At 35.4% G+C, this 13,626-nt stretch overlaps 1 protein-coding gene across 2 annotated transcripts in view; it reads left to right on the top strand.

Moving 5' to 3' along the window:
• The window catches only part of NDC80 (NDC80 kinetochore complex component), a 17,927-nt gene extending 4,301 nt beyond the window's left edge, over positions 1–13,626 (top strand). For both annotated transcript variants that reach the window (XM_035564000.2, XM_035564001.1), the window contains exons 6-17: positions 869–971; positions 1,779–1,868; positions 3,125–3,218; positions 4,094–4,200; positions 4,780–4,924; positions 5,215–5,420; positions 6,443–6,595; positions 6,918–7,007; positions 8,165–8,257; positions 9,510–9,640; positions 10,451–10,553; positions 10,922–13,626. In XM_035564000.2, coding sequence (XP_035419893.1) covers positions 869–971; positions 1,779–1,868; positions 3,125–3,218; positions 4,094–4,200; positions 4,780–4,924; positions 5,215–5,420; positions 6,443–6,595; positions 6,918–7,007; positions 8,165–8,257; positions 9,510–9,640; positions 10,451–10,553; positions 10,922–11,044 — 1,438 coding nt within the window. In that variant the 3' untranslated portion in view covers positions 11,045–13,626. The remainder of the gene's footprint in view (positions 1–868; positions 972–1,778; positions 1,869–3,124; positions 3,219–4,093; positions 4,201–4,779; positions 4,925–5,214; positions 5,421–6,442; positions 6,596–6,917; positions 7,008–8,164; positions 8,258–9,509; positions 9,641–10,450; positions 10,554–10,921) is intronic.

Here is a 13,626-nt window from a genome sequence, read left to right as displayed (position 1 = left end):
CTTCTTGTCCTATGTTCTTAGGATAACTTGGTGCAACTGTCAGTTTAAAGATGGAATAACATCTGCACTTCTGTTCATTGATTTGTAGAAGACTTTGAGAGCATGTCTGTTGTTAGTAGTATAGCCTTTGTGTGTCCCATATTTATGGGTAATATTAATACTTTGATATTAAGCTGTTCTGAAATTCTTTTCTGTTATTGCGTGGCCGTAAGCTCATTGTCAGGTGCTCTTCTGTTTTCAAAGTGCATTTGATCCAGGAGGTAAGGATCTTGCCTTAGAAGAATAGGACTCCTGCATCTCAGTTGCTGTTCTCATGTGCTAGGAACTCCAGGCTTGAACATCCAGCGGACTAAGCATCCACCAAACTGTTATTCCCTCTTCTGTGTTTGTTGTCTTCCCTTTGAGGTCTTTTGTCTCATCATGAATCACCTTATGCTCACAGGGCACCCACTCTTCTTCCCTAGTACTTGTTCCCTAGTACTGCAGTGAGCTTCCCTCCTCCCGTAGTTCTTTCAGAAGGAGAAAGACAATCTGGTTTAAGGGCACTTGCTACCAAGACCCAAGGCAACATAGTAAACTGAATAGGAAAGGACTAAGGAGCTAATAGTGCATGCTTTTTTGCATGAAGCCTTGATTGTTCCTAGTCTCTGCCTATGAAAAAAAAATCATTCAATTACAGAATGAGAAACCCATGATAATGGAATAACATGCTGTGGTGTAAGACTGCTGCTTGTCTCCTCTTGGTGTACAGTATAAAGTACAGTTGAGTTTGTTCTTCCTTGTGTGGCTTGATCTAAATGTAGAAACATGCTGGTTTTAGTTACTTGTTTTCCACAGCTATTTAAAATGTTGGGTTTTTCCCTTATAGGTACCCTTTTGCTTTGTCAAAGAGCTCCATGTACACAGTGGGAGCTCCACACACGTGGCCTCAGATCGTGACAGCTTTGGTTTGGTTAATCGACTGTGTCAAGGTAGCATCTGAGTTCTTAAGCAAAATATTTCCACTTTTCAGGCTGGAATGTTGGTTTCCATACTGACGTCTTAAGTGTTCTAAAAAATTTTTTTTTATATATGTGAAGAAAAAACATAGGTATTCTTATTTGCCATCCAGTCCTTACTTTTAGTAACTTAGAAACTGAGTTTTTAATATTATATTATGATTTTAAATTTTGTTTTTGTGACTTTGTACACCGGATAAATTTGTCTGAGGAAAAATGGCTTATTACATTTTTATATATTTATGTATATATAAATGTGATAAGTTTATAAGTATAATCAAGCATCTTTTTTGCTGAACTTCATATGATAGCTGCCATCTTCTGTTAAATTTGAAGTCTAAGGATGGAATTTTCAATAGCAATTATTCCAGTGTCATGTGATTGTTTGTACAGAGTATGTTTTTTTGCATGCTTATCTCTTAAGTGGCAATTCACTGTTGCTTCTAGCTCAGGTCTGAACCAAGTCTGGAATCTGTTACAGAATTCCAACACCGCTAAATCGCATACACCTGAAAATCCCATCCATTATATGCTGAAAAGATACATTTAGCTTACCAAGGCAATTTGGCAGTGTTGATAGTCCAGTTAATGCCTTTTCACTGGTGCTTTCAGTTAACAAAACACAGGGCATATTACTCTGATGTGATTGGCAGCACACTTACACAATGCTTGCTGAAATCCTAAGCCGATGTTACTGTGACTTTTATGAATATAAACCTAATATGACAACTAATGGAGATATTCATAATTGTTCTTTGTATCTAAACGTGTGCCTCTCAGTTGTATTCTGCCATGAGGGAAAATTCATCGTCATTTGATGATGGACAGAACTGGGGAGGAGAGACAGATGATGGAATTGTACATAACAAGGTACTATGAAAATGTAAATGATTAGCAGAATTGTTCAACTGAATTTTGCCATATGCTGTAATACAACAATTCAAGTATGATAGAATAATCTGAACTGAACTGTATTTGTATATTCTGTTCTGTTTTATATTCGGAGCTCTCTAGGAAGTATAATAGCATTATATAAAAAGCCTGTTCAACTTGCTTCCTGAGCAGGCATCCTGGCCAGTCAAGAGTGGGTATTAAACTGAAATGTCTTATTCTCTGAGTTGCTATGAATCTGTTCTCCTGGAGAAAGGGAGTCATTATGCTGTTTGTTGTCTGAGTTGGGTCCCAGGTATATCTCTCTTTAGCACTTGAGTCTTCTGTGGATAACAGCGGTACGGTGTAAAGATAGCGACTTAATTGGAAATGTGGCTCGTGTTGATATCTGTTCAGTTTACCATTTAAAAATTGGTGGTAATGTTTAGCTAGAAAATAGGGTGGCGATGTAACTCGGGCACTTCAAAATCCAGCAGCTTGCTTACTTCCTGTTTTTATCACATTTTACTGGTACTATTCAGTTTTAACTCTGTGTCAACTGAAGCTGAAGTTTTGGAAGGGGGTGTTATGATGTGCCAGAAGATTTAATTAAGAAAATGGAAAGGGGGGGGGGGGAGGGAGGTTGGAAATCAGAATTTGGGATTTTGGATCAAGGTTACAAACCTGACAGTCAACAAGTAAAAATGCTTTTAAACTGAATGTGTTTATGCACTCATACATTTGCACATAAAACCTTTATTAAAACAAAATTTACAGTACTGGTATAGTTGCTTCTGAGAGAAAGTCTCCAGCAAATTATTGTTGGGTAACCTTCCTGTAATTCTAGTAGTAATTCTCTAACATCTGCACATCTGAAGTATAATGCTCGTATTTACCTACAAGGTGTGTTAAACAGAACTGCAGTTTCTATTATCTAGCTTCAGAGAATCATACTCCAAGATAACGAATTACTTACTATTGTACCTACTACTCTTGTTAGGTATCCCAGAGAAATGTGTGAAGTGTTTCAAGAACTTTGCTAACAATGCAAATTCCAAATACCTAGATATAATCTTATGATTTTATGATAAAAGGAAAAAAAAAAAAAAGTACTTTCCTACAGAAAGAAGTGCAGTCAACCATTGGAAGATATTTTTATCATCAGCTGTTTAATTCCATTAGTCGAGTAGATTTAGACTACCTAGCTATTTTACAACCCTTTGAATCTTCATGAAAACTTTTTACATTTTTCTCAGCTTTTCATGGACTATGTTGTGAAGTGTTATGAGCACTTCATGAAAGGGGGAGATACGTTTGAAGAATTGGATGCAGAAGTGCAGTCAAAATTAAGTAAGTTTTCGTGTTTTAATAAAGTATTTGATTTTGTTATTAGTTTTTCTCCTAACATGAGTTTTGCTTAGTTTCCAAGTAAAAATGATCTGATGTAAGGGAATGTGGAATTCCCAAGTACCTCAGTTGCACCGCCTTGGTTTTCTTTTCATGCATTGTTACCAGTGAAGATACACAGGATGTGTTCTGCTGTCAGATGTACATGTGTAACCCTGTTGTTTTCAATGGCTTTGTAATAGAAAAGCCATATGCTGTTCCTCAGATGCAAATTCCATCTGTGCAAATATTCTTGTTTCTATCTAAGTTTTTGTTTAAATAAAAAAGCCATAGGCTGCACATCTGATGAGAAAGGAAGTTCAGCTTCTTCTAAAAGCTCTGAAAACAACAGGAGTTCTGAACTGTTGCAAAGATTCCCATATGTGATTCATGTATCATACGTTACCAGATATTAGTAGGAAAAATTAATCATGTCATTTTTTGGCAAAGACTGAGGGAAGTAAAGGGAGTCTCAAGATGCAAGGAAGCACGTGGATGAGGAAGGTGTATACAAATAAGATTAACTTGTGAAGCTGGAACAGAGGAAACTTGTCTAACCACCACTGTCCTGTCATGTGGGTTTTATGGGAGCTTGGAAACTGATGTCACAGAAGTGATTTGTGTCACATAAGAGCTAAACACTGTTTGGTTTGTTCTGTTGCCTATTTGTAGTAAAATCTTTTTTATAGTTTCTCTTAGTTTTCTCTTTAAAATAATTGTTCAGATAACACACATTCACTGTGCTGAGGCTAAGACAATTACCCAGATATTCTGAATAGGTGGTGATATTCAGTGAGACTAATTTATAACCCCACTCTCTTCTCCCCATCCCCCCACAGAGGATTTATTTAATATAGATGAATTCCAGATAGAAGGTTTAGCAGCAGAAAACAAAAGACTTCATGAAGAAATCGCAAGACTAGAAAAAGAAAGGGAAAGCGAGCCGGTCAGTAAACTGTCTGTCCTTGTGTATGTGGGGGGCTTGAATTTTCAATTACTGAACCTTTTGTTGTTATTCTATAGGAAGAGTCTGGTGATACATTACAAATATGGAAAACTATTTTCAATGCTTTATAAGATTCCAGTTAGAATCTGGAATAACCAGGTCTATACTCCTGTCTGCTGTGCAAAATTTACATGTTGTATTCCCGCTTTCCTTGCCCTTTTGTTTCATCTGCCTTTTGTGTATTATAATACCTAAGTTGTGAATTTCTTGCAGTAAAAACTTTCTTTATGCAACATTCTTAGTGCCTAATGCAATTTTTAGTGCCTAATGCAAATCAAAGCTTTAAATGCTGAAATAAAAGATTTAAGGTACAAGCCATCTTTTCAGCCTCTCTTGCTGTTATTCTAAAGACTCTAACTTGAGTCAGCTGTCACAAATTAAATAATAATAATAAGTTCTTCAATTTTATATTTATACTATTGAAATTGATTGTAATTGTTCTACCATCTTGGCAGGAAAGTAAGATGATTATTTTAGGTTAATATTATACTGTTTGTTCTTTCCATCTATTTTTACTAGGATCGTTTAGTATCACTACGAAAGCTGAGATCATCTTTTCAAGCTGATGTTCAGAAATACCAGGCTTATCTGGCTAATCTGGAATCTCATACAAACATCCTTGATCAGAAAATGAAAGGTGTTAATGAGGAAGTTGAGGCAGCAGGTAAGTTGGCTTTGGTCATAAACGATTAGTAAAGCTAGAAATAAGTTTAAAAAATAGTTTGTAATTCTCAGCTTTGGGAAAGAGTGTGATACTTATTTTGTATATGCCAATGTTCTGCATAAACTTTACGAAATTAATTGTTAATTAAAGAAAATTTTGACTTATAGCTGTTTGCAAGCTAGAAAAATGAAATACAGGTAGTACTTACTCATAAAAATATAGAGAGATAAGGCTTAACTATATAGTCTGATATTTATACATTAATATAAACAAATGGTTTATGAACTTAGAAATGGAAGTAGAAGCAATGAAGCAGGAGAATGCCCGGCTCCAGCACATCTTTGATAACCAAAAGTACTCAGTTGCGGATATCGAGAGAATAAATCATGAGAGAAATGAGTTACAGCAAACCATTAACAAGCTGACTAAGGAACTGGAAGCAGAAGAACATCAACTGTGGAATGAAGAGCTAAAATATGCTAGAAATAAAGAGGCGGTATGTAAAAACCCTGCCATAATGGGAGATAGCTATCAGTATTCATGATGTGAGCTTAAACCTGGGACGTGATCTATTGCTAACTTTGCTAAATGATTTTAGAACAGCATAGATGTATATTAACTGAAGAGCTTCGGTAACGTTAGTCTGAAATAGATCCTGTTAAGACTTCACAAGGAATGCAAAACTAGTGCTTTGAATCAGTACCTCTGTGTGTGTTTAGGGACAGAGTGGCACCTTATGTGGAAATTCTAATAGAAGGACTTTAAGGGCTGGATTTATTCCCTTTTACCCAAAATGAAGACAGGTGGCCCTGTAAGTGGCGAGATTTAAAAACTGCTGCTTCGCTACATAGAAAAATAAAATAAAATAAAACCCACATTTGTTTCAAATATCTTTTGCATTTGGCAGGGTTGTGCTTTCTCAAGCACTTGGTATTAAATTCCTCATATTTCACAACTGTGAAGCACGCAAAACTGGAGAAAATACTTGTATTACTTGATATTTGATATAAATGGCAGAAACTCAGAACTTTGAGCATTTAATAAGCTATGTCCATAGATATGCTGAAGTTAAAAGTATGCTGTTAGGATGTGTGACTGGCATTTCCTGGCAAAACCAATGAGAGAAGGCATATCGACATGATGACTGATTGTTTTAGCAATTTGTATTATTTCTAAGCACGTTTCTCCTTTCCTATCAACTAATCCTCAAAAAGTTGAAGCAGGAAAAATACAGAAGATAAGTAGGGAAAACCATAGGTGAAACCATACAGTCTTACCCAAACACACTGAGAAATCTTGTAGAATAAGCTCAGAAAGGATCCTAAAACAGCATTTACTTCAAAGAGAGCAAACTGCTGGATTGCTAATGCATACAGCTCTTTTGTACTGTGGCATGACTTGGAATTCTATTTGTGCAGAACAACCCAGAAACCTGTTTAAAATACCATACAAATATTTTTTGCAAAGCTTTTCACTTGTTTTTCTTCTATGATTTTTGCCCTTTTCACTTCTGAACAGATCGAAACACAGCTGGCAGAGTATCATAAACTGGCTCGAAAGCTGAAATTGATTCCAATAAGTGCTGAGAATTCCAAAGGCCATGACTTTGAGATTCACTTTAATCCTGAGGCAGGACCAAATTGCCTAGTCAAATACAGAACTCAGATTAAGGTAAGTAGAGTCAACACAGAATGCCTCTGTTACCACTCACAAGGAAATGCTAGTGTTTATCTCGAAATGTTAGGAAAACATTTTTTTGTTTTTTGAAAATGAAAACATTTTGTTGTTTTAAAACTCCCCGTGAAATTTCAGTGAAAAGCTTCTGGGATGAATTGTCATAGCTACATAGAATATATGGAAGAAAATTTAGTATTGGAGGGTACAGCAGCCTAAGTTTTTAAAAAAAAAAAAAAAAAAAAAAAAAGGAGAAAGAAAAAACTTAGTTTAAACTAACAAATTGCATTAGCTAGGTTTTCCTGTGTGTGTATTACAGGCTCCCCTTATGGAGATCATAAACCAGACTGAAGAAGAAATTAGGAAAGCTACTCAACGGAAAATGAGTTTGGAGGATACTTTGGAACAGGTATATTTTAGTTAATGAAAATTAGTACTAAGATACCACAATGTTGTCTGTTAGTCCCATTTGACTTCTTGCATGTGTGAACTGTGTTTTTTGGGAACCTGTGAAAAGACTGCTTTAATTATGTTACTTATTTTTTGTTATTAAAAGCTTTTGTGAGAATTAGGTTGAAGTAGTATGTATTCTCTACACTGAAGGTAACGCAGCTACACGTATTTGATCATAAAAATTGGAAAGAGTTGTTTTTAGTAAGTTGTCAATTCCATTCTGTTGTGTGGCTTATCACTGGCATGTTGTAAGTAGGAAGATTTTCAGCAATATTGGATTCAGGATGAATTGGAAGGAGGAGAATTTCTAGTCATATAGCATGCTGCCGTATGCACTGCCACATGAAGAACTTAAAGCACCAATTGTTTGAAAACACCAAACAAACCAAACAAAACCCCCTGCTACTAGCACAAAAATTAGATCATTAAATATTTGCTAAACTTTGTATAGGGACTTCCAAAAACCTTTGCTTATATTCAAGATTATGGGTCACTGTTTCAGAACATATAAAGCCCCCCCTTTTTTTTTCCTGAGAGTCAGTATGGTTTTGTTGAAATCAACCTTAAGGCTGAAGTATTGAAAGTATATTAGTATTTTTCTAAATCATAAATAACTGACATTGAAAGCTTGCAGCTATATATTCAAAACCTACTCTTCTAGAAGAACCTTCATTTCTAGCCCAACATATTTTTACATGTAATGCAAATAACTTTTATTAGCATTGTATGCACCAAAGATAGTATGTTTATTTTTTCATCCCCCTCTCCCTGTGAAATGAGGATTCTGTGGCAAAAGGTGTGATCGTATAGATACCAAATGTCACTTAAAATTCTTTGCATTAGCACTTGGGGGGTGGGTTTGACCCTTGGCAGTAGCCAAGTTATACAAGTGTTGCTGAGCAATATCAAAAACATTGGTGTGTTACTGATGCCACTTTAGCCATTTATCCAAAACAGAACACCATACAGCTTGCTATCAAGAAAGTTAACTCCATTTTGGCCAGACCTAGTTTAACACAGTGTTTCAGGGCTAATGTGTTGTCTGCGATGGCATGGAGTTATACATAGGAATTCTTTTTACTTTATATTTTCTTAGTCACATTTTCATTCTAGGTGAATGCAATGGTAGTGGAGAAGAAAAGCAGCGTGAAAACACTGAAAGAAGAAGCGGAAAAGCTGGATGATCTTTACCATCAGAAGCTAAAAGTAAAACTTTTCTGTATATTGATGGCAATTTATCATTAATGATATCCTTATCCTTAATCCTTGTATTTATATGTAAGATTTTGTTTTGCTTTTCTATTAGTTTTGAACCTATGCCCACACATCTTGCAGATGATACAGTGTTCTCTTATTCTTCTCAGAACTACTCGAGTATTATCTTAAGAGTTAGTTTCCACTTTCTCCTAAGATCCTGGCGTCATACTTTGGCAGAGCCAAAATAAATCATAAGCTACTACAACCAGTAATAAAAGCAGCCATGTCCATCTCCTCAAGATGTCGCAAAACTTGCTTTAAACACATTTTAGAGTTAATAGGATCTACCTTGTTTATGATTTGTATATAGTAAATAAACTTACAGTTTGTAGTAAACCTGTTACCACATTAAATATTGAGGACAACATACATTTAATGTTCTTTTAGCCAAATATTTAATGATATAAAATTGTTTGTTTTTTTTGTATTTGTTCTTCTCCCCAGCAGTTACACTGCTTAGGTGGGTGGAAGCAATTGGTTTAGTTTATAGCTTTCAAAAATTCCTGAAATTTAGCTTCTGATCCGTGTCGCTACGTGCACCTTTCTTTTAAGACAAACTCATAAAATACTCAATAACATCTGGATGGTTGTAATAGAACATAGTCATGTAATTTATCTTGTAACTTTTAATATGCTATCCATAAGACTTCAGTATTAGTGTTTTTGAAGTATTATGTTTCAGTAACTTACCAGAATTAAATGTTTTAATGATGGGGGAATTGGGTTTGGTTTTGTGCATTTGTTTGATTACTTAACATTTCCTACATTCCTTTCAGAGGCAAAAGGGAAAAGTCTTTTTGTAGTCAAAACCTAAAAACAGTTGTTTGTAAGTTCTATTTCTAAGCTATTTAGAGAAAAAATACATATAATATCTTTTTGAAATGATTTCTGAAGGGAAGACAGCAGCAACAGACACGTTGAAATTTTGTTAGAAAAATAAGGGGAAGGTTAAGTTGGCTTTGAATGGCAGAAGATACAGAAAATACCCGAAACATTTGGGTTGAGTGGGGGGTGAGAGGGAGTTGTTCTTGGGTTGTGTTTTTTGGTTTGTGATTGATTTTGTTTGTTTTTTGAGTTCTGGGTGTGAAGTTCCATGTGTCATGAATTCCTAATTCAAGTATCAGGATGAATAATATACAGTGGAAAGAAATCCTAATTTTTCCTAAAATGTGATTTCTTTTTTCTTTCTTAATATTTACAGGAGGCAGAAGAAGAGGAGCGAAAATGTGCAAATGAGCTGGAATTGTTAGAGAAGCATAAACAACTACTTGAAAGTGGTGTCAATGAAGGTCTCAGTGAAGCCACAAATGAACTGCATGATATTCAGCGACAGTAAGGCCCATGACTTCTAGTTGTTTGTGTAGATTATGTGGGGGAGTAGATAAAGACATTCTCTTGAGTCCTAATGTAAAATTCTTTGAGTGGATATCCATCTTGATATATTAGTTTCACAAATTCACAGTTGAAATACATTTCTTCTTGACACTTATTTTTGCAAGCATATTTGTCTGTTGTATCAGCACTCCTGTTTTCCATGTACTTCTTCCATATGATGCAGCCAGGTTCTTTTCAATTGGTGCCCAGTGACAAGACAAGAGGCAATGGGCACAAACTGAAACACAAGTCTCCCTCTGAACATCAGGCAGCACTTCTGTGCTGTGTGGGTGGCAGAGCACTGGCACAGGCTGCCCAGAGAGGTTGTGGAGTCCTTGGACATCTTGAAAAGATGCCTGGATGTGGTCCTGGGCAACCTGCTCTGTTTGGCCCTGCTTGAGCAGGGGGGTTGAACAAGATGACCTCCAGAGGTCCCTTCCAACCTCTGTGACTCATGCGGTTGTAGTAAAGATATTAGTTTGTTTACCAATATATGTGACAACCATATTTTACAGTCTGTAAAGACTATTCTGGCTCTGTGATGCTCTAAGGTACTTTTGTTTCTTACTAGTTAGCACAATGTGGTCCTTTTTCTCCTAGGTTGCATGTTAATAAATCTAGCCTGACTTAAGTTAATATTAAAGTTAATATTAATAGGGAAAATTATGACTAAACATGACAACATATCTACCGTGGTAAAGAATTTGTTGTAGATGTCAGGAACTTTAGAATTACAGTCACGATTTTCTGAATGTCTTTACTTTGTAGATATCAAATTGTTATGCAAACAACAACAGAAGAGAGCAGGAAAGCAGGCGATAATTTGAATCGTCTTTTAGAAGTGATTGCTACTCATGTAGTATCTATAGAGGTAAGCTGCAGTTCAGTATTCAGAATTAAATCTTTCTAGAGATATCAGCAACTGCAATTGAACACATTACATTAGAACTTGCTCCATCCAATAAAGTATCAGTTAGTTATGCTGCACAGAGTCTAAGGTTTCTATGGTTAGTCATGAGTCTATAGTTAAATTTATTGACAAAATATTTGGTGTAAGTAATCAGAATTGATCATTATATTTCACTAGTAACATTTTGTCAGGTTTAATCTGCATCTGCTCCATGTATTAGCGTTTAACTGAAATCACTTAACCCATGTAATGACTGCTCAGAATGCTTTAGCAGAACCAGCACAATAGAGACCACAATAGATCTAATAAACTTTCTGTAACTTTTCTAGAAATATCTTGATGAACAGAATGCGAAAATTGACAGAGACTATGAAGAATTCATGTCTGAAGATCTACTGTCAATCTTGACTGGAATTCTAGACAGTTATAAAAAGAAGGCTGAAAGCGTGTAATTACTAAAAAGGTGAAGATGAAAATTTTGTGCTTCTGAAGCTGTTGTGGTGTCTCCTAAATGCAGGAAGCAACCATCCTTTTAGCAGCTAAATTGGTTTTAAGTTTAAGAAATGTTCATGAACCTCCTCTGCTTTATTAATATAAATATAATAAAGGATTAAAAGAAACATTTGCAATTAAAAAAAAAGGTTTGCTTACACTTCCTCCTTATGATGTATTTATACAAAATTACAAATGTCTATAACAAGACAACTATGGAACAACTTAATTTCATTTTTTTTCCTGTATAAATAAATCATATGTGCTCTTCTAGTGACATTCAGTAAGGTGAGTACTGTCAGCCTGTTAAAAATAACCAGCTGCAGTGAACTTACAGATAAGACTGCAAGTGACAGCACAAATGCAGAGGATACTGACAAAAATAAAATAACTAGTGGCTTTTCTACACTTGGAAGATTGCTAACTGAGAAGAGTCATGCTTTCCTTTTCGGAGTATAGTTTGCGCATTTGCTGGTATAAGTATGTATTTAGTATGCACACATGATGGTGCACATCCTTCCTCAAGCCTTCAATTTACCATCAAGACCAAATGTAAATGTTTTCCAGTCTCCTGTCTGTTCTGTTATCTATCAAATGCTCAGAGACCCCCCTTACGTGTGTAAGGTTTTTATTATTTTTCTTTTAGCAAAAGCCTCTCTGGAAAGATCAGTAGTAGTTATACGGTAGTCTTGTAAATCATCAAGAGAATGAAAGAATGAAAGTTCTGTCTCTGAGTGCTTGTAGCACCAGATGAAAACTTACTGTACTTCTTGAGTATGTGTACTAGAGAGAGTTCTAAGCAGGGCAACGTGAATTCTGTCAATCTAGCTCATCAGTTGAAGATGTAACTAGTCTTGTATACATGAAAATGATCTAAAACGAGTCTGCATTCTGTTGCTACACTAGTAGGGCAGACCATACTTAATTTTTTTTTCTTCCTCAGGAAAGTAGCAGTAAAGTTAGCGTACGGGGAGCTCCAGTCCTATAAATACACTGAAGAAAATGTATCCCCATCTCTTGAGCATGTACTTCTTTCTTGTTCGATGCCATGTAGAAAGCAGAAGTAGTATCTGCTTGTCTACTATGTTATATACTTTTGTGTTCTTAAAAAAAAAAAAGTATTGGATAGTTTAATTTATGATGGTATTCCCTGTGGTATTGAAGTATTTGAGGTTTTTGAATACAGTTCAGTGATAAATCACTGATTCAAATCTACAACAAAAAATCTGCAATGTATTCAAAAGTTTCTGGTGGCTCATAGCTAAATAAAGTTGCTCCTTAATTCTCTAATTAGACAAAGTATTCATGTGAAACACAGATCCTTCAGATACCCATCAAAACTTAAGTTAGACCCTCTAAACACAGACTGAAAGTTAAAAGCTGAATTGTGTTTAATTCTAGGCTTTTTTTTTTTTGCATGAAATTCAGTCATCCTCATTAACATAGTATGTGAATTTTCTAGCTCTTGGTATTTTGTTTTAGATACTTTAATTATGGCAGTATTTAAATTTCAAGCTCTCTTTTGCTATATTCTGGAAGTTGAATTAGACAGCTATAAAGGCTTTCTGACAAGCAGGTAACAGTTCTGCTTTCTTCTGTTTTCCTCTTTTGTCTTACCTTTACAAACTCTTGCTTTTTTCCTCAAATCTCAGTTCTTTCTTTTTAGAAGCTTGTTTCTGTGAGCTTTCTAATATACTTATCTAAAACAATATTCTCCTAATTAAGCAAAACTGTTAGAAATACCGAACAATCATGTTCTTTTAAAGTGTTTCTTTAGGCATTGCACTCTTTCCTGGCTTCCTGGCTTTTCTCTGCTTCTGTAACTGGTTGTTCCTGTTTCTTAGTATCTGCAGCCTCTTTGCCATGGGGAGTAGTCAGCTGAGTGAGTAAATGTAATTTCAAAGGCCAAAATGTAACCCAATGGTAATGGATTAAGGAATCAAGGTCAGAATGACCTTCACTTCGTGTACTTGCAAAGCTAATGTTCTGAAGGTAAATTAGTCCAAGTAATAAAGTCCGCACAGGTAGTGTTGGCAACATGTTTTCATTATTGGTCTGTATGTCAAACAAAATTGACTTTAGAATTAGCTCAGGATTTGACCCAGGTTCTGTAAAATACTATGGTGATTTTTGTGTCACGATACAATATAGTAGGCATCAGCCAATGTTAGTCTCGTACATCTTCACACTTTAAAATGCAAGGAACTTTTCAATGTTTCTTGAACATAAGGCCCCTGTGGGATATTTGAAGTCAGTTCCTTCAGTTATTTTTTAATTTGTATTCTGGGATGTGGCTTTCAGATTTATGCAACAGACACTAGAACATAATTACTGCTCTTGAGTTTGTTTTTAAATAGGAATGTAAAGTCTTAATCAAAGTGTACCACTGGCAGCTGCATATTGCAATAGCATTAGTAGTTTGTAATTTTTTTTAGCTTTTGTATGGATACAGTTCCCTCATTTACAGCTAATGTATCTTTTGTACAGCTTAATATGCCTTAAGTTTATGTATTTTCAAACCCAATAAAATTTCTTAAACATG

This window comes from Cygnus atratus, chromosome 2, assembly GCF_013377495.2.
Source record: "Cygnus atratus isolate AKBS03 ecotype Queensland, Australia chromosome 2, CAtr_DNAZoo_HiC_assembly, whole genome shotgun sequence".
NCBI classification, from domain to species: domain Eukaryota; kingdom Metazoa; phylum Chordata; class Aves; order Anseriformes; family Anatidae; genus Cygnus; species Cygnus atratus.
This window is presented reverse-complemented; position numbering and strand designations above follow the sequence as displayed.